The sequence below is a fragment of the Salmo salar genome, chromosome ssa03 (genome assembly GCF_905237065.1).
Source record: "Salmo salar chromosome ssa03, Ssal_v3.1, whole genome shotgun sequence".
In the NCBI taxonomy this organism is placed as follows: Eukaryota; Metazoa; Chordata; class Actinopteri; order Salmoniformes; family Salmonidae; genus Salmo; species Salmo salar.
In genome coordinates, this window is record NC_059444.1 from 27,424,884 (window position 1) to 27,445,840 (window position 20,957).

A 20,957-nucleotide genomic window follows, 5' to 3' on the forward strand; every position below is an offset into this window, starting at 1 on the left:
TTTGTATCAGCACCGTTTTTTTTAAGGTGATAAATGTTTCTCCCTGCTCTCACTATTCCTACTGACCCCCATTATCATGCTCGCCAGAAATATGGCTATGAGAAAAATGACCACGACTGAAGTTAGGCTGGGAGAGAGGGAGGGATAGATTTGACTAGTTAAGTGCAGAATTATTTCAAATCAGAACTTTCGATTGATTATTTCCACCTTTTGAAAATAATCTCCCTTTTCAAATAGCATGCAGACATAGTTACATTGAACAGCTCAAATTAAATTTCTCAACATGGAATCCAATCATGCTGATATCTTCACCCTTCAAGAGTCCAATCATTGATGATAGAGTATCAAACCAGAACACACCCTCTTGGAGCCCTGTTGGCTTTGAGAAATGAAGGAACACTGCATGGACGTCTGGATAGCCAAAACTCAAGAGATGACGATGAACTGTCAAGAGATGGGTTGATGTTTGGCCAGGCCAATAGCTTCTCAGCCTGACTACAGTGAGTCAGAACAAAGGGATCTCCAGACAGACAGGGTCTACAGGGAATCTCTAGACTCTAAAGAGACCCTGATAGAGCCTCCCCATTTGCCCCTGAGTACTTATAACGTATTTACGTTCCAGACATCATAAAAAAGTTTGAACACCTGAGGGGGTCAACTGATATAGAGTGGAATAAACACTGAAACAAAACACTCCTTATGGCATACTAAATGTAGTCAAAGTCAAATGGATGCATTTACAGTACTAGAATTGTTGAATGTGCATTAGCAATAATCCCTGTGGCCATCATGTTGGTGGGGGGAACATGTAAAGGGGAAATGTGGTTGACAGAATAATTTGATAACAAAGCTATACTATTTAGATTTATAGAAAGCATTTAAATTCTAGTTTGTCTGGATACTTCAATATCTTGCAGTACAATGTGAATGACTTGAACCTGAATGACTAGTGATTTTTTTTATGTATACACTCACAGAAGATGGGTTCTTTCAAAGAGAAGAAGAAAAAAAACAAATGTGACAAGGTAAGAAAATGTGTATATATTTATTCACAAAACATCCTACTTCACTATACATGAACTTGAAATAATAGTCAATGTCCTCTGAATTCCTATGTCGAGCGCTCGTTCTTTTAAACACTTTACAACATACATGTACTTTATCTCAGGGAGGAGAAAATACGCACCTCTGAAAAGGTGTGTGGTGTAACATGACCCTCCAAACAAATGGTATATATGAAACTGTACAGGGGCTTTCTCTACAACTTGACAGGGTTCTAAAGAGATTAAAAGCATTCTTCAAATATCAACAATTCTCAAATAAGAGATTGTTCAAACCGAGCCAGTAGGACAACTTCCTAAACATATGGGCACAACAAACACCGTATATGGAGTACCACTGACAAAGAAATGTGCATTAATATTATTTCAATTAGACATTTCATAGAAATAGAATGGCAAAAGTGGAAAATAATAGTATTATGTACATTGAGGTAAATTATAATAATACAAAATTAAAAACATTGGTGTGCCGAGGAGGTATCGTTTCCATTTTTTGATTGTGTTTCAAATCAAACTTTGTTTCATTTTCTTTTCAGCAGAACATGTGGTGGGCTTTGAACATGGTTCCATATAATAGAAGTCAAACATAGGCACTGGGAGAAATAAGAAGGCTTTCTTCTGCTGGAGCCAGTATGTAATAGCACATACTGCAGCTACTTTACAGCTACTGTGCAATATGTGATAAAGATGACCAGGGAATCTTCATATTTTCCCTCAAATACTGTACGTTTCAGAATGGCTTGCTTACCAGAAGCGGTTTTTTAAATTTTATTTTATTCTGTTTCACAATCTGTACTACACAGCAGAGCTTAATACCAATTTCCAATTTTGTGGTTGCATCAGAAGCCCACTACTAAATATGTATACTTCGCTGCCTGCCTCACTGGTCTTTTTCCCCTTCTGCTAATCAGATCATCTCATTCAGTACATACTGCCGCAGGGCTCTTCTCCTTTAGCAAATGAGTGCTTGAGTTCAGGTCAATGAGAGGTGACGACCGTAATCATGTATGTGTAATGATGGCTACATACTGCATTACTGGTAATTGGGAGATTCAATTCCACTCATTGAAAATAATGGGGAGTGCTTCAGAAAGTATTCATACCCCTTGGCTTATTCCACATTTTGATGTTACAGTCCAAATTCAAAATAAGGACTTTGTTTTTTCTCACCTCCCTGACCAAAGTAATCCATTTTGAAAACAGGCTGTAACACAAAATGTGGAATAAGTCAAAGGGTATGAATACTTTCTGAAGGCACTCTACATACAGGTATAAAACACAGTACAATTCACAGCACATTTATAGATTACAGAACAATTGGGAAAGGAAATATCAAAATGTAAAACAGTTTTGACACTGGGAGGGGGCAAATGCAAGGTTCCTGGTGAAAGCTAGACTAGCAGATAATGATCATAGTTAGTGGAGTCCTTGCTGGTAAGGACTCAGAGGCTGTTTATGTTGCCGAGATAAATACCTGGATGTTTCTATGAGAGTCAGAAAAGAAAAAGGCTGCTGATGAGACAGAGGAATGACGTAGAAAATAAAATTGTTGGATTAGTCATGACAACAGTTGCATTTCTTGTTCCACTGTAAAATACTACTTTTTTTGGTTTAACATACACTGTATATCGTAGCAGCAATATCCATCACCTCAAGTCTGACAAATGTGAAAAAAACACCACATTGTTTTTCCATCCACAACACTGTTCTGTAATGACCAGTTGACCAATTATGCATTCCATGCATGGCACAATAGTTCAAGGGCGTTTTGATTTGGTTTAAGCAGGTTGATGTAAACTTGCTAAAAGACAAAAACAAATAACACAGTAGCAGATATGAATACAGCATGCACCTCCGGTTTTGCAAAAAAATAAAAATAAAAAAAGAACCCTACAGGTCAAATCTAAATGCCATGGCATTGACAAGCGTTTATCTGACCTCTCCTCACAGTACTTTATAGTCGATTATATTATTGTAGATTATATTTTTTAAATGTAATTATGCAGCAATGCTCAGAAGTGCACTTATTGCTACTGAAGCGATATGATACAATGTCTACTTCAGATGACCTACAGAATTTCCTTGACTCGTTTAATTATCCTTTCTGTGTTCTGTCCTACTGGAAAATAATAAGGGAGGTCACATGATCACATCTGTATGTTTAGCAGCATAATGAATCTCCAACTAGTAAAGTAAAATGTTCTGTCTTTCATTCATGCAACAAATGAAAGATCGACTACAGGACCTGTATAGGTCTCATGGGGCTTTCTCACTGTAAAGGTAGAGCTGTACACAAATCTAAGACATCCAAATGTACATTCTTGTTCGAAATGTTATGCCCCTAGATGTGAAAACTCATTCACATAAAAGCAATACAAATATACAGAAAATAGTGTATATAATGCAGCTCCATCAATGCTTTCCCTTAAGGATTGATTCCTACTGAGAAGATTTAAAGGTAAACTGGTATCACGGTGATGCTTAATTGTATTCATTAGTGCACATCGTAGCACTACTCGGTGGAATACAAAAACAAGAAGGTCTTATTGGATAAATCCAGGTAATCCGTTTGGTGCCTAATGAATATGACCCTGACTTCCACTGCATTTTTTTCCTATGGCAGTGGGAGGACCCATTCCTTCAGAGAACCTCCTTGATTCAGAGCACTTCATGGTTATGGTTGAAAGAATGAAGAGTGCTTTGTATAAAATAGAGGTATACTATACTGAACAAAAAGATAAATGCAACATGTAGAACATGTGAAAGTGTTGGTCGCATGTTTCATGAACTAAAATAAAAGAGCCCCTGCCCAGTCATGTGAAATCCATAGATTAGGACGTAATTAATTAATTTTAATTAACTGATTTCCTTGTATGAACTGTAACTCAGTAAAATCTTAGAAATTGTTGCATGTTGTGTTATAAGTTTGTTCAGTATATCTATCAGCTTAGGTGTACTGTATGTACACATAGAATGTACACCTGTATACACACACGAATAGAGTACAGCATACACACCCACTCCAGAGGGGGCTGGTGGGAGGAGCTATAGAAAGGACCGGCTCACTGTAATGGCTGGAATGGAATTAATGGAACGGAGCCAAACATGGTTTCCATATGTTTGATAGTTCAATTAATTCCATTCCAGCCATTACATTGAGTCTCTTCATAGCTCCTCCCACCAGCCTCCTCTGACCGACTCATATTTACACTAAGAAATACATTTACAGGTGACTGCCAAAATAAAGGAAACACCAACATAAAAGTGTCTTAACAGGGCGTTGGGCCACCATGAGTCCCAGAACAGCTTCAATGTGCCTTGGCATAGATTTTACAAGTGTCTGGAACTCTATTGGAGTGATGCGACAATATTCTTCCACGAGAAATTCCATCATTTAGTGGTTTGATGATGGGAGGTGGAAAACGCAGTCTCAGGCGCCACTCCAGAATCTCCCATAACTGTTCAATTAGGTTGAGATCTGGTCACACACACTCACAAACCCTTTAAACCCCCTATGCTCCTTTGAGACCCCTCTTTCAAAGGCAGATCTCTTCTACTAGCCATGGTAGTCAAAATAATGGGAAACTGGACATTTTTATACATAACCCCAAGCATGATGGGATGTTAATTAACTCAGGAACCACACCTATGTTAAAGTACCTGCTTTCAATATACTTTGTATTTATTCAAGTGTTTCCTTTATTTTGTCAGTTACCGGTACATAGCAATGAATAAAATACTGCATATTTCACTGCATATTTGACAAGTCTTGATAGAGGTCATATCCAGTTTTTCTTGACAAAAGTATACACAATTATGGAACTGGCATCTGTAAAATAAATGTTAAAGGTACAAAATGTTGAGTGAAAGAAATAAATGCATATGAGTAACACTCAATCCTGTTTGAATGAAATGCTTAAATAGACACATACCGCGGTACTTTGAGAAATAACCAGACAGAGGTATTTGAAAATGTATATTTTCTTTCAATGCAAGTCATTTCTTTGATTCAGAATATTTTCAATGGAATTCCTACCAGCGGTAGGAATAGTCAAGTAGTGTCTGTTGGGGGTAAGAAAAAGGGCTTGTTGCAACCAGTCAGGCAAACCGGTGGGAGGGTCAGGGGGTTGTGTCTCTGCATCCAGAGTCCAGACAGAGTATTATCCAGGTTATCCACTGGAATCAACCCATGTTTTAATGCCATATTAGAGAGCAGAGAAACAATCTCTCCAATCAGCCTTAAAGGAATGAGTCATAGAAGGGTAAACACACCCACCTGATTGTACCATCACCTCCCTCCCTCCTTCTTCAGAGAAAGAGGAGTCGAGGAGAACAGCACATAGATGGGGACCGATATTCCAGACATTCAGGTGGCGTTGTCTCTAGTTTACATCTTGATGCCTTCCTGCTGGCTGAGCTGGGACAGGGACTTCTTGATGCGCAACGCGGTGAGGCGGGCCGCCCCGTTGGAGTACCAGCACTCCCTCATGATCTTAGCCATCACCCGCAAAACCTGGGGATGGGACAGAGACAGGGGAGATGGCGTCAACATCACAGGACAGCAATTACACATCCATATTTTGTTTTGCACGTTGTTGAGCACTGAGATATACATATGGATTGGTCTAGCTGCCCCCACCAATCGTAGAGTAAACACCATGACTGCGGCAATTGCAATGTCACAATGTCATTCTTCAAGTGGAAAAAGTAATGGAATCACTGCGGTTGTGAAAGAACTCAAGAGCGAGCGAAAGAGAGAAACAGCAATAGAGAGACGCTACTCATAGACATGGTGTTGAATCTGCAACCGCAGTCTGAATTAAGACTTAAACCCCTGGTCTGCGGCCCAGCAAAGACAATGGAGACACAGAGGAGCTCCAGCGTTCTGACCTTGAAAAGGCTGGTCAGACTTACAACATCCAGGCCACAGGTCTGAATACCAATCCATTGCATCCCTATTCCTCAATCTCACGAGGGCTGCCGAAGGTCTTTGTCAGTGAGTCTCGTGTCGAATGCAGGGCTGTATTGAGCAGTATGCCCTCTGGCAGATCGGACAGGATGTTCTGCTGGTCCCCTCTTAGAGGCTTTTTTTCTTCTTTTTTTTCTCAATATTAGGTGTATTATGCATTTGACCTAACTGATTTGAACTGAACACTTTCATATTCTCATTTTAGCCAAATACATTTAAACTCAGTTTCACAATTCCTGACATTTAATCCTAGTAAAAATTCCCTGTCTTAGGTCAGTTAGGATCACCACTTTATTTTAAGAATGTGAAATGTCAGCATAATAGTTGAGAGAATGATTTATTTCAGCTTTATTTCTTTCATCACATTCCCAGTGGGTCAGAAGTTTACATATACTCAATTAGTATTTGGTAGCATTGCCTTTAAATTGTTTAACTTGGGTCAAATGTTTCAGGTAGCCTTCCACAAGCTTCCCACAATAAGTTGGGTGAATTTTGGCCCATTCCTCCTGACAGAGCTGGTGTGACAGTTAGGTTTGTAGGCCTCCTTGCTCGCACACGCTTTTTCAGTTCTGCCTACACATTTTCTACAGGATTGAGGTCAGGGCTTTGTGATGGCCACTCCAATACCTTGACTTTGTTGTCCTTAAGCCATTTTGCCACAACTTTGGAAGTATGCTTGGGGTCATTGTCCATTTGGAAGACCCATTTGCGACCAAGCTTCAACTTCCTAACTGATGCCTTGAGATGTTGTTTCCATATATCCACAATTTTCCTACCTCATGATGCCATCTATTTTGTGAAGTGCACCAGTCCCTCCTGCAGCAAAGCACCCAGATAACATGTGATCACATCCATTTTGTGAAGTGCTCCAGTCCCTCTTGCAGCAAAGCACCCCCACAACATGATGCTGCCACCCCTGTGCTTCACGGTTGGGATGGTGGTCTTTGGCTTGCAAGCCTCCCCCTTTTTCCTCCAAACATAACGATGGTCATTATGGCCAAACAGTTCAATTTTTGTTTCATCAGACCAGAGAACATTTCTCCAAAAGGTACGATCTTTCTCCCCATGTGCAGTTGCAAACCGTAGTCTGGCTTTTTTAATGGCGGTTTTGGAGCAGTGGCTTCTTCCTTGCTGAGCGGCCTTTCAGGTTATGACGATATAGGACTCGTTTTACTGTGGATATAGATACTTTTGTACCCGTTTCCTCCAGAATCTTCACAAGATCCTTTGCTGTTGTTCTGGGATTGATTTGCACTTTTCGCACCAAAGTACGTTCATCTCTAGGACACAGAACGCGTCTCCTTCCTGAGCGGTATAACGGCTACGTGGTCCCATGGTGTTTATACTTGCGTACTATTGTTTGTACAGATGAATGTGGGGCCTTCAGGCATTTGGAAATTGCTCCCAAGGATGAACCAGACTTGTGGAGATCTACAATTTTCTTTCTGAGCTCTTGGCTGATTTCTTTTGATTTTCCCATGATGTCAAGCAAAGAGGCACTGAGTTTGAAGGTAGGCCTTGAAATACATCCACAGGTACACCTCCAATTGACTCAAATGATGTCAATTAGCCTATCAGTGGGTTTGATGTTGCACTTCTTCAGCTGGTCCTTGTAGTGCTTCATCTGCCCCCATACAGACCGCCGGCCAAGATGTAGCTGGCCATACATGATCTTCCGTGGCAAGCGCTGCTGAGACATTCTAATGACATGCCAAAGCTAGCGCAGTTGGTGTTGGGTGACCATGGCCTCCATACTCTTGCAGTTGGGTCTTAGCAAGTATTTCAGTATGGGGCACACAGTGGCAGCAGGTGATTCCCAGGATGCGCTGCAGGCATCTTATGTGGAATCGCTCGAGCTGCTTGTTGTGGCATCTGTAATTGACCCAGGCTTCACAGCTGTAAAGAAGTATGGTGATGCAGATGGCAATTTGTGTGGAGGTGGAGATCCCTGTTTTGGAAGACCCTATATTTGAGTTTCCCGAAGGCAGCTGATGCTTGCTTGATCCTATTTTGAATTGAGGTTGATGATGCAGTCCTCCGAGAGTATGCTGCCCAGGTATATGAAGGACAGAACAATTGCCAGTGATTTGTGTTCAATGGTGAGGACAGGCATGGTGGATGGAGGGCTTGATCTCCATTGGCAGACCACCTGTCTTGGTGGTGTTGATAGACAGTCCCATCCTGCTAGACCCTCACAGCCGCTACAAGGATGGACTGAAGGGCTTTCAGAGTGTGGGCCACAAGAGCACAGTCATCAGCATACTGCAGCTCAAGAACCTGCTCTATCAAAATGTTGGTGTTTGCTTGGAGCCTCCTGATGTTGAATAGGTTTCCATCCAGCCTGAAGTTCACCGCAACACCGCTGCTGTCTTCAAGCTCCTTGTGGAAAAGCTGGGTGACACATAGGAGGAAGTTCCCTGCTCACAGTGTTGAAGGCCTTGGAGAGGTCGACGAAGGCCATGAAAAAGGTCCGGATGTTGTTCACGGCACTTCTCCTGGAGTTGCCGTACCGTGAATATCATGTCGACCGTACTCCTGTTCTTTCTGAAGCCGCATTGTGACTCTGGCAGCAGTTCCTCTGTGATGTTGTTCACCAGCCTGTGTAGCATCACCTTGGACAGGACCTTGCCGGCAACAGCCAGAAGGGGTATCCCCCGGCTGTTGTCGCAGATGGACTTGTCACCAATTGTTCTTATAGATGGTGACAATGTTTGCAACCCGCCGCTGTTGGGGGACGATCTCCCCATCCCAAACCTCAGTGATGTACTGGTGGAGCGTTCTGGTGCAGAAGTAACCTCCCTTCTTAAGTAGCTCTGCCGGGATGCTGTCAGCACCAGGAGTCTTGTTGTTCTTGAGGGAACAGATAGCTGATAACACCTCTTGGAAGGTTGGAAAATGGTTGAGGTCTGGAATGGGTGGACAGACAGGCAGTTCTTTCAGGATGGAGTGGTCTGTAGAAGAATGCTAATTGAGTAGTGCTTAAAAGTGGTCAGCCCACCTCATCAGGATCTGGTTTTGGTCCTTCAAGAGAGTCAGACCATCAGCTGTTTTCATGGTGGTGATTGAGCGACTTCTAGGGCCATAGATATCTTTAGTTGAGTTGTAGAAATTGTGCATGTCGTTTTTGTCTGCATAAATGTGGATTTCCTGTGCCTTATTCGTCCACCATTCATTTTTTTCAGAGCGTGCAAGATTGTTTGCACTTCCTTGCGCAATGCATGCCATTGCTTGCGAAGGATAGCAAATGTGGGACTGTTGAGAGTAGCCCTGTACGCTTTGTGCATATTGTCCAGTAAGGCTGTGATGGTGTCAGAGGCTGGGTAGAAGGCTGTTCTTAATTGCCAGTCCCACACCGTGCTTATGTTGTCCACCCGGAGGGTAACCTTTCCAGAAGAAGGTGTAACCTTCTCCCTCTTATTTCTGGGAACCTTCATCCAGGAACTTGGTCTCACTCAGGGCAGCAATGTCAATGTTGTAGCGCCTTAGTTCTGCAGCAATAAAAGCTGTTCTCCGATGGGGTCTATTGCTATTATCGCCAGTGTCCAAAAGAGGTCCGATGTTCTTTCTCACTAATTTCAGGGGAATTATTTTCTTTAGCATTTTTCGACCGCTGAGTGGAACTCCCGATAGGTGCGGTAGTCTATCCAGGATGGAGTGCGTGGGCAATTTTTAGGTCACCTTTTCTAGGCCTCTCCCCAGCTGTGGTGAGCAGTGTGGCTCCTAAATAGGGCTGCTCAGTCACACAGGGGTCTGCCGAGAGCAGCTGCCACTCAAGTCACAGCTGCTGGCAACCATAATAGCCCTGTGCCGCTGGCACTGATTAAGGGCTCCCGGTGCATTCACTCCTGCCCCCGTCACCAAACACCCCAACGTCGCCAGACTTTAGTCCGGTTTCCAGTTGATGGCTTCACCAAGGCCAGAAGTGGATACCTGCGCAAAGGAAGTTATTTAAAGTGCCGCTGAGGGTGCGCAATCCCCAACAGCACTACTTCACTGTAGGAAGGTGAAATTCCAGTGGCAAGGGGGAAACCCAGGATGACCAGAATCTTCCACAGCTGCCGGAGCCCCAGTCTGTCAGCGTCCACCTATCACGCACCACCAGCACGCTGCTTCTCTCTCAGGGTGTGCTCCCCTAGCCTTTGTCGTACCAGACTAACCCACAAGGCAGCGGGACAGTGGTTGATAGCTGCCAGGATGTGTCCACAAAGAGGTGGGCCTGTACAGATGCATCTCTGGGGCCCACAGCTGCTCCGAGATCCCCTGCCAGTTAGCCTGGAGTTTCAAGACAACCAGTAAACATGTGCCGTCGCGAGGAGGCCCGACAGGAGTCTTGGTCATGGAGAGGCTTTGTACCAACAAGGGGAGACTTGTAGTGAATTTGGGAGCGGCTTCATGCACAAGGGCTTGCCGGCGGCAGCGAGCTGTAAGCGAGAGTATGCAAGCGGGCATGCAACTAACCTCTACCTAGGCACTACTGCACTAGATGCGTCACATGCACGCTGCGGTTGCCTGCCAACACACACAAAAAAAAGAATTAACATAGATTGTTCCATTATACAATACATAGCCTACTGCATATATGCATGGCAGAAAAACATAAATCAAAACTGATTTAAGATGTCTTTGATACATAATTAATTGGTCTGGCCTTTGAGTGTGTACTGTTATTATGCATCCTGGATGGACTGGTTACCTTATGCTACGCTTCAAAATGTATATTCATGAGTCTGGGAGAAAAAGTATAGTCCTAGGCGATGCTGTTGGTTCATTGATTGTGCAGGGCAGATTACAGTTAGCCTACAATTAGTGAATTTGTTTTTGATTTTCAATAACCTGGTTATAGGGAATTTTTATATTTTCATAATTAATTGGGTGACACATTACCTTTAGCTATACAGAATCTCTCACCACCATACGTTTCCATCTCCTCCTCTCTCTCCTTTATTCCTTTCTCAAGCGTGCAGAGGGGCTGTGAACAGTTTAGTGAAATATGTTTAGTTGCGAAACGTTACTAATCGATGTTCCCAAACAGATTTCACTTGGTTCCCCAAATTAAGCACTGGGTAGCTGCAAGAACAAGGTTGGAGAGCCTATGGCAATACAGCGTTTGGGTGGAATATCACCTGTTGGGCAGCCAAAGCATACTCCTCAAACAGTGGTTGATGCAAGGAATGAAAAAAGTGTTCTTGTATTTCTTTATCAGCGGCTCATATTAAGCACATGCTCCACTATAAAACTGAAGTAGCCTACAAAATAGACCAACGTTCCATATTCGAGTGCATACAGATGACATGTATTTTCCCCCCTGCCCCTTTGATAATGGCCAATTCTAAACCTCGACAAATTTTGCATATTAGTAAAGACAAGATTAAATTGAGAGTAGTCTGATGAGAAAACAGCTGTGCAGCCTGAGGAAAGGAACAGAGTGCAAGCTTTTTTGCTGCTTTGTCAAATCATCAATAGCCTATAGTCGTACCTTGCAGCTCATATAGTGTATGTCTTGATTTCTAAGACATTCTATGGTTTGTATCATTCACAAATAAAGTTGGTCACTCTGACAGAGCTCCCGAGTACCGCTGTGGAGATGGGAGAACCTTCCAGAAGGACAACCATCTCTGCAGCACTCCACCAATCAGGCCTTTATGGTAGAGTGACCAGACGGAAGCCACTCCTCAGTAAAAGGCACAGGAGGAAACCAGGCACTGCTCATCACCTATCCAATACCATCCCTATGGTGAAGCACGGTGGTGGCAGCATCATTCTGTGGGGATGTTTTTCAATGGTAGGGAGTGTAGGGCTAGTCAAGATCGAAGGGAATGATGAACGGAGCAAAGTACCGAGAGATCCTTGATGAAAGCCTGCTCCAGAGCGTTGAGGACCACAGACTCACCTTCCAACAGGAAAATGACCTTGAGCACACAGCCAAGACAACACAGGTGTGGCTTCAGGACAAGTCTCAATGTCCTTGAGTGGCCCAGCCAGAGCCTGGGCTTGAACCCGATTGAACATCTCTGGAGAAACCTGAAAATAGCTGTGAAGCGACACTCCCCATCCAACCTGACAGAGCTTGAGAGGATCTGCAGAGAAGAACGGGAGAAACTCTCCAAATACAGATGTGCCAAGCTTTTAGCGTCATACCCAAGAAGACTTAAGGCTGTAATTGCTGCCAAAGGTGCGTCAAAAAAGTACTGAGTAAAGGGTCTGAATACCTACAGTACCAGTCAAAAGTTTGGGCAAACCTACTCATTCAAGGGTTTAATTTATTTATTTTTTCCATTTTCTACATTGTAGAATAATTGTGAAGACATCAAAACTATGAAGTAACACATATAGAATCATGTAGTAATCAAAAAAGTGTTAAACAAATAAAATATATTTTAGATTCTTCAAAGTAACCACCCTTTGCCTTGATGACAGCTTTGCACACTCTTGGCATTCTTTCAACCAGATTCATGAGGTAGTCATCTGGAAAGCTTTTCTAAGTCTTGAAGGAGTTCCCACATTTGCTGAGCACTTGTTGGCATCTTTTTCTTCTCTCTGCGGTCCAACTCATCCCAAACCATCTCAATTGGGTTGATGTCAGGTGATTGTGGAGGCCAGGTCATCTGATACAGCACTCCATCACTCTCCTTCTTGGTCAAATAACCCTTACAGTCTGGAGGTGTTTTTGGGTCATTGCCCTGTTGAAAAACAAATGATAGTCCCACTAAGCACAAACCAGATGGAATGGCTTATCACTGCAGATGCTGTGATAGCCATGCTGGTTAAGTGTGCCTTGAATTCTAAATAAATCACTGACGGTGTTACCAGCAAAGCATCTGTAAGAATATTTTAAGACATAATGCAGAGGACTAAAAGGTCAAGAGGGAATTAACGATCAATGGAAATAGTTGTTTTTCAGCAATAGGGAATTAATGAGTAATGGGTCAGAGACATGGGAGGAATTTCAGTCCGTGACTCATAGCTACATGTGGCAAGTTCTCATTGGTTCAAATTGTCTATAGATTCAGCCTGAAACAGGATACATTAGCAAAATTTTATTGCCAGGAATTAAAATTGGTCAACCACAGGCTAGGGTTGGGGGTTATAAATTACATCCTGTCCCTTTGTTCAAGGGAAGAATCAGTGAGGACAGGGAAGAAGGACCATCTACTTCCCAGCATAACAACTATGATTTGTTCTCTTTGAATAAACCTATTTTTCTCCCCCTGATTTGCTTTGGAGTCTGTGTTATTGATGAATAACATCAACTCCTAACACATCCCACACCATCACACCTCCTCCTCCATGCTTCACGGTGGGAACCACACATGCGGAGGTCATCAGTTCACCTACTCTGCGTCTCACAAAGACAAGGCGGTTGGAACCAAAAATCTGGACTCATCAGACCAAAGGAAAGATTTCCACCGGTCTAATGTCCATTGCTTGTGTTTCTTGGCCCAATCAAGTTTCCTCTTCTTATTGGTGTCCTTTAGTAGTGGTTTCTTTTCATGAAGGCCTGATTCACACAGTCTCCTCTGAACAGTTGATACTTTTTCCAACCTACACTCTGAATGTTTAAATGATGCATACAATAGTGTTCTTAAACTATGTCTATAAAAATAAAATAATGGATTAATTGTGATGGTGTATATTTAATGATTTATTAGACTTTTTTTAATGGCGATGTTCCAAAGGTGCGCATCAGCGGCTTGTATGTGTCAAGGCCTGGAGATGCGTGTTTGTTATTTAATGGTCAATTACCGTGAGACCGGCAGACTTTTGCATGACAACATTTCATGACTGCTACAGCCCCTCCCGAGACAAAAAAATAAAAAATAGTAACACAAGGCTTTATCATTGTTTTTTTTTACAGAAATGTTTGGTGATCGACTAGGAATACCTTGGAGATAAACTGGTTGGTGACCACTGGTCTAGAAAGTTGAGTGAAGTGGGCTGATATATTTCTGCGCGGTAATCCCGGGGAGCTGCGCCGCAGTCGGGGCTACTGCGCACGCAGCTTAGAGGGAACATTGCTTGTATCATTGCACATCCTGCAAATCACCAGCAGAGGGCAACAATTTTGAATCCATTTTCCCATTCACTCTATTGGTAATGCTTACCAATTGGATCACAACTGTAGAATTTGCAGAGATCCCTCTCTGGAACTTTGATATGCCCGTAGAGTATATTATGTTCAACAAAAAAATATACAAATAAATTGCATATATTCAATATTCATGCTTATTTTTAAATATTAATTTAAGAATTGTTATTGAAATCAAAATACTACTCATATTACAGTGCAAGCAGTAAAGCTTCACATGACACCAATTTTTGCTTTGTAGCACCTACATATGAAACATTATGGAGTCTTAAAAGGAGGTCATAAATATGCCAATTGATTATTTTTAGATACAAATGTCAATAATCCTTCCTCCAAAAGGACCATTCTATGGATTTACATTTTGTGAAAATCCATAAAATCATGGTATTTTTTGTGGCCTGGTTTCATGAGGAATCACTCCATGGCTCTACTATTGCCAATCTGTTAACTGCCCAACCTGCTCTCTCTCAGGATAAGGCCAAATTAGCACCTAAATACGCTTTCCAGGAACCCCTTTCCATTAGGAATGTTCCAAACAATAGGTCAAAAATACATTTTAACCATAACTTCTTATTTAACCAATAAATATTCTTCATTGACTCACACATTTTTGTCATGAAAACCGTATACCATGGGCATGACAAAACATGTATTTTTACTGCTCTAGGTTTTCAATGGGGTTCAAGTCTGGAGACTGAGTTGCCATTGCAAAATGTTGATTGTGGTCAATTAAGTTGTTTCAAGTTGTATTAGTCGTATGTATGGGATACATATGTATACACTGTCCAACAAAATCCTTACTTGCAGGTTCCTTCGACAATGCAACAATACGAAATAAAATAAACAAAGTAAAATGGCTCAGTAGAATAGAATAAACATTTTAGTATCAGTATAATACAGGAAGGCACAATTTATAATCCAATATTTTACACGCTTTGGGGACGGGGGGATTAGGGGGCAAGTGTTTAAATTGTGCAGTATTTAGCAATCATAATACGAGTCTGGTAGCAGCAGTTGTGTCACGTCTGCTCCTGCTCCTCCACGCCAGAATACTAACCACCGGTCCTGGGATTCATCATTACGCACACCTGTGAACCATTATGATTCACACCTGGACTCCATTACCTTCATTTCCTCCCCTTTATATGTCACTCTTCAGTTGGTATTGTTTTGTTGTTTTATTAAAACGTTTCACCTGCACCACGCTTCCGACTCAACGCCCCATCATTACAAGTTGTGATGTGTGTGTGTGTAGCGTACATTTATACGTACGTGGGTATGTGCTAAGGGGTGCAGAGTCAGTGTAGGTGGTCAGTCCAGTTCAAGTGTTCAGCAGTTTGATGGCTTGTAGAATGAAACTTCTCTGACCCTGTTGGTATCAGACCTCAAACTCCGATACCGTCTGCCCGATGGTAAGGGAGAGAGAACAGCTCATGGCTGGGGTTTCTAGGGTCCTCGATAGTACTGCGGGCCTTCCTCAGGTGTCCTGGATGGGTGGGAGCACGGTCCCAGTGATGTATTGGGCCATCTTCACAGCCCACTGGAGGGCCTTGCGGTCGTGGAAGGAGCAATTCCCATACCAGGTCGTGAAGCAACCGGTCAGGACCTTCGATGGTGCAGCAGTAGTATTTGGAGAGAACCTGGGTGGCATGCCGAATTTCTTCAGCCGCCTTAGGAAGTAGAAATGCTTTTGCGGCCTCTCGACAAGATTGGTTGTGTTATTGGTCCATGTCAAGTCCTCAGTGATGTGTACACCGAGGAACTTAAAACGGCAGACTCTCTACCGCAGTCCTGTTGATATGGATGGGGCCATGTTCCCTCCTCTGCTTCCTGAAGTCAATAATCAATTCCTTTGTTTTGCTGATGTTGAGGGAGTTTGTCCTGGCACTACAATGCCAGTTCACTTACTTCCTCCCTATAGGCTGACTCGTCATTGATGGTTATCAGGCCTACAATCGCGGTGTCGTCAGAAAACCTGATGGACTTGGTGTCGTGCAAAGCCACGCAGGGGTGGGTGAACAGGGAGAACAGCAGAGGGCTGAGGACACACCCCTGGGAGTCGTTGTGGAGGAGGTGTTGTTGCCAATCATCACATCCTGTGGTCTGCCTGTCTGGAACACCAGGATCCAGTTGCAGAGGGTGGTGTCCTTTTTTTAATTTTTTTTTTTTTTTAAGGCATCTCCGATCAACAGACGCATATCTGTATTCCCAGTCATGTGAAATCCATAGATTAGGGCCTAATGAATTGAATTGATTGATTTCCTTATAAGAACTGTAACTCAGTAAAATCTTGGAAATTGTTACATGTTGCGCTTCTATGAAGAGCTGGAACAAGAGTTCGTGAAGAGCTGGAACAAAAATCTGTAAACTCCTGTCCTGTCTATTAAATTTGCCCTCATGTACTGAACAAGTTTATGAATGTTGGAGGTTCATCTCCTGGATATCCCTCACTTGGGAATTACTTCTTCGACAATGGACTGTGCTTTAAGGACTCAGATAGAGGAAAACCAATAAAAAATGTAACATTTATTCAAAGTGTTGATGTCCACATGTTTCTAGTTTAGAGGCTTGGGCATCTGGTGACTGCAGTTAATCTGTCTAATCCCCTGCAAGGAGAGAGAAAGTCATCAATAATATTACAATTCATTCTACTGAACATTTATTCCTGTTTAATATGCATTTATATTGGATATGTTATCTTGTTATCACATGCCAGTATTTGTTTTGTATCCAATGCATTTAGTTTCCATTAGGATGAAGTAGCCTAGGCCTTCTAATCTAGTTAGATTGCATCATATTACCTTTCAATATTAGTTATCGACAAATATAAAAGCATGTTATCTTGAACATCTGTGTCATGTAATAATATGCAAGGGTGTGATAGTTGTATGAATTAAAAATCACAATTCAAGACTACTCATTAGAAAAAACATCAGCTCTAATGCAATATTAGCTTCACAGTGAAACTCCACTATTCTGGCTATTGATCATTCTTAAACAGTCAGTAAAATAGCTTATTTAGCTATCACAAACGATGGAGCAGCAGACCAAGCAATATGCGAGAGGAGGACCCTATACTGTAGGATAATTATTCTGGTCGGTGTCAATTTCATTCACTAACAGGTACTGAGGAGATCAATTCTGTTACTTGTTATTCGTATCAGATATTTCCATTTTGGGCTTGGTCACTGAATTGCTAGCACTAGTTGCTCACGCTGCTACAGTGGCTACAAACATCTCGCCCCTCGTCGAATGCGAATGCGTTATCACGTGATGCTGCCTTTGAATCCCTTCCCAAGTGGCAGTAACCTAATAGAAAAGATTTGGAGGTAGGCAGCTGCCTTTGGATTGGTTAAATAATAAGAGTAGGCTACGTCAACATTAGTTTCCACTCATAACAAAGTTTCAAAACGATTGCCCAGCAATGGGCGTGAACTCCTGATGCTCCGAGCCGAAGTGTGCTGATCAGACCACTGCGTTACGGCAGTTCACAATGCTCTAGCAAGCCGTACAAATATTTGATGGTGTGAGGTTCGTTGGTTTGCAGAGCCTTCCCCAAACCATAGCCCCTTAGGTATGGTACGACAGTGCATTGTATAGCCTACAAAAACCACTTCCAGTTGCCCCCAGGCGGCGATTCTAAATATATATAAAAAAAAAACATTTCTCCTGCTTCAGTATTATTTTTCTCCTGCGAAGAAATGGGTCATATTAAGATCCGGCATCTGTATGTATGCACTCACGCAGCCGAGTTGGGAAATAGCTTTCAAGATTTTTAGAATTGGTAATACTGTCAGGTGGGGGGGAAGAAAGAAAGAGAGCAGCACTGCTGAAAGAACACCAGTCCATCTATAGATTTTAAAGTGAGGAGCAGCAGAGACAGGTAGAAAGATGGGTCTTTTAGTCATCTCTCCGAATGTGTACCTGATGTGCTCATGTTAATTTAGCGAATTAGCTTTGAGTGATTTAAAACCGCACATTTTTTGCCTCTTTTCTCCAACCGCAGACAGAGTGAAACAAATAGACTGATGGGACATTTAATATTCACCAGCCTGGCCATCAATTCAGGGGTTTGCTTTACAGCTGGCCTGGGATGCCTAGGCTCTGGCAGGAGCCATTGTAACCTTGCAGGGGATGATGATCAGATTACGATGCTTTATGACTGCAAATTGGATGTAATCTAATTGTCTGTTTCCAAGCAATAAAAATTGCATCAATAAAGACAGAGAGAAAGTGGATCTGGTGATGAAGTGGGAAGGCTGCTGGCAGGAGACCAAAGAGGGAGAGTAATAGAGGAAACAAAAAAAACCAAAAAAGAGAGGGAGAGAAAGTGAGAGACAGAGGCGAGGCAGACAGTTAAGAGACTGACCAAGAAACAGAGAGAAACAAACTGATGATATTCCCAAGGGAAGCGAAGCAAGACAAGAAGCACATAGTATGTCATACCTCGCAGCTCTGCCACCTGTTGGGGATGTTGGCCCGTAGTTTCTGGTCACACACCACCCTCCTCATCTCTTCCACCGAGGGATCTGACTGGACCAGGTCATAGTAGGGCAGCTGGTAGTCCTCGTGGATACCTGGGGAGCAACAGACATGGGATGGGATTAGACACAAGGCCAATGGCAATCTAGGAACAAATTCTGACAAAGTGTTGAAAATATCAGAGAAAGGCAAATGATGACTCCAAGCCTTAGAGGGACAGACTAAACTAGAGTCAGAGTGAGTCCCACAATATATCCCAAACCTTGGGCCTTGTGTCAGTGGCAGGCTGCACTGTGTAACAGACATGAGGCTTTCAGAAATTAGCCGCGGTCCTTGGGGCCAAAACAACTCACTGTGTGATAAGAGCTAAAAGGAGCGTAGTGTTATCTCCAGTGGTGGGTAAAGTACTCATTGTCATACTTGAGTAAAAGTAAAGATACCTTAATAGGAAATGACTCAAGTAAAAGTTACCCAATAAAATACCACTTGAGTAAGTCAAAGTATTTGGTTTTAAATATACTTAAGTATTAAAAGTAAATAGAATTGCTAAGATGTACTTATGTATCAAAAGTACATTATTTTCTTTAGGAATGTAGAGAAGTAAAAGTAGGCAAAAATAAAAATAGTAAAGTAAACTACAGATACCTAAACAAAACTACTTAAGTAGTAATTTAAAGTATTTTTACTTAAGTACACTACACCACTGGTTCTCACCTCCTATTGAGCATCTCCGTGCGATCTCCCAGAACACCAGGCCCATGGCGTAGATGTCTGCCCGCTTGAACGACTCAAAATGCTTCATATTGATTGAGTCATCCAGGACTTCAGGGGCCATGTACCTGAGGAGACATTCACCAGACAGTTCTCTTTAGCCTTTCAAACACAGGGTCGACAACATGAGCTCTTTATTCACTCTTCATTCTCAAAGAGTATCCTGAGTGACCAGGGCGAACAAGTGTCCTCCCAGTTAAGAGGTACTGAATGTACTATGCTGATTTAAACATGAACGTTCTAAAGATGAATATTCTACGCTGACCTTTTCTGATCCAAAGCTCCAATGACGGTCTAAAATCTTGATTTAAACATCCCTGTACAGTCTCAGTCTATTGTCTAATCCTTTACTAGGTGATGATCTGATCAAGGCGAGCCTTGCAATGTCGTCAGGAGAGTGGGAGAGTAAAGGGCAGGAGCAAGAGAGAAGGGCTGTAGTAGGTTAGAGGTCACAAGAAAGGCCAAACCCAGACAACACTCAGGATTTTTATTAGCCCGTCACACTGTCACTGACTGCAGTGCGTTGTGGGAGGCCCGCGTGCGAGTGCACAGGTGTGTGTGTGCATGCGTGTGTTCATGTGTGTGTTCCTGCGTTGAAGGGATGGTTGGCAGACGCAGAGCAACATCAGTGAAAGGGATTGGCTGTGACATGCTCCTGCCCAATGCTTGCTAGTGTCTGCTGAGACCAGCCAAGCCTCCCAGCACTGCTCTTCACGCCCCATAATGCAACACATCACGATCAACATTCCTCCCTCACACTCCTATCCATCCCTCTGTATAGCCTTAGCTTGACGCAGGTAACCATTTTCACACCCTCATCTATTCTTTTACACATCAAATCTCATATCCTTGCTAATTCCTTTTAGCACTGGAAACCACATTGGAGTGGACACATTATTTCTGTGTTATAATTAAGAGGACAATGTACATTTGTAAGAAATGGCATTAGTGTAGCAAATAGAAGTAATGCAGGCAATATTTGAAAGACATGCTCCGGAACTCTGGTGACTACTAAGTATATTTTAAATGTGTAGTTCATACAAACATAATCTATGAGCAGAATTATTGTCGTACCTTAAAAATTCCCTAGTTTGAAAGCAAATTTTTCTGGAACCTGTGCTGCGCAATTTCCCCTACATTTCCCCCCCCCATGCGAGCCAGCCCCCTAGTGATTCGAGTCCTAGCCAATGAGTTTTGGCGCCTTGTCATTTGAGTGACGTCTAGCAAGATGCACACAGAAGAGCGAGAGAGAGCGCAATGATGTGGTGCCCATACAGTACCAGTCAAAAGTTTGGACACACCTACTCATTCAAGGGTTTTTCCTTTATTTTTACATTGTAGAATAATAGTGAAGACATCACAACTATGAAATAACACATATGGAATCATGTAACCAAGAAAAAAAAGTGTTAAACAAATCAAAATATATTTTATATATTTGAGATTCTTCAAAGTAGCCACCCTTTGCCTTGATGACAGCTTTGCACACTCTTGGCATTCTCTCAATCAGCTTCACCTGGAATGCTTTTACAACAGTCTTGAAGGACCTCAACCATCTCAATTGGGTTGAGGTTGGGTGATTGTGGAG

At 42.5% G+C, this 20,957-nt stretch overlaps 1 protein-coding gene across 2 annotated transcripts in view; it reads right to left on the reverse strand.

Annotated features, from left to right (window-relative positions):
- Positions 1-1,026: 1,026 nt before the first annotated feature.
- Positions 1,027-20,957, reverse strand: part of LOC106599285 (TGF-beta receptor type-1) — an 85,017-nt gene continuing 65,086 nt past the window's right edge. The window contains exons 7-9 of one of the 2 annotated variants that reach the window (XM_014190439.2): positions 19,313-19,437; positions 18,563-18,693; positions 1,027-5,574 (exon numbers count right to left, since the gene is read on the reverse strand). In XM_014190439.2, the coding sequence (XP_014045914.1) occupies positions 5,449-5,574; positions 18,563-18,693; positions 19,313-19,437 (382 nt within the window). In that variant the 3' untranslated portion in view covers positions 1,027-5,448. Of the gene's footprint in view, positions 5,575-16,334; positions 16,723-18,562; positions 18,694-19,312; positions 19,438-20,957 lie in introns of those variants that run through there. The other variant, XM_014190441.2, reaches the window with a different exon arrangement.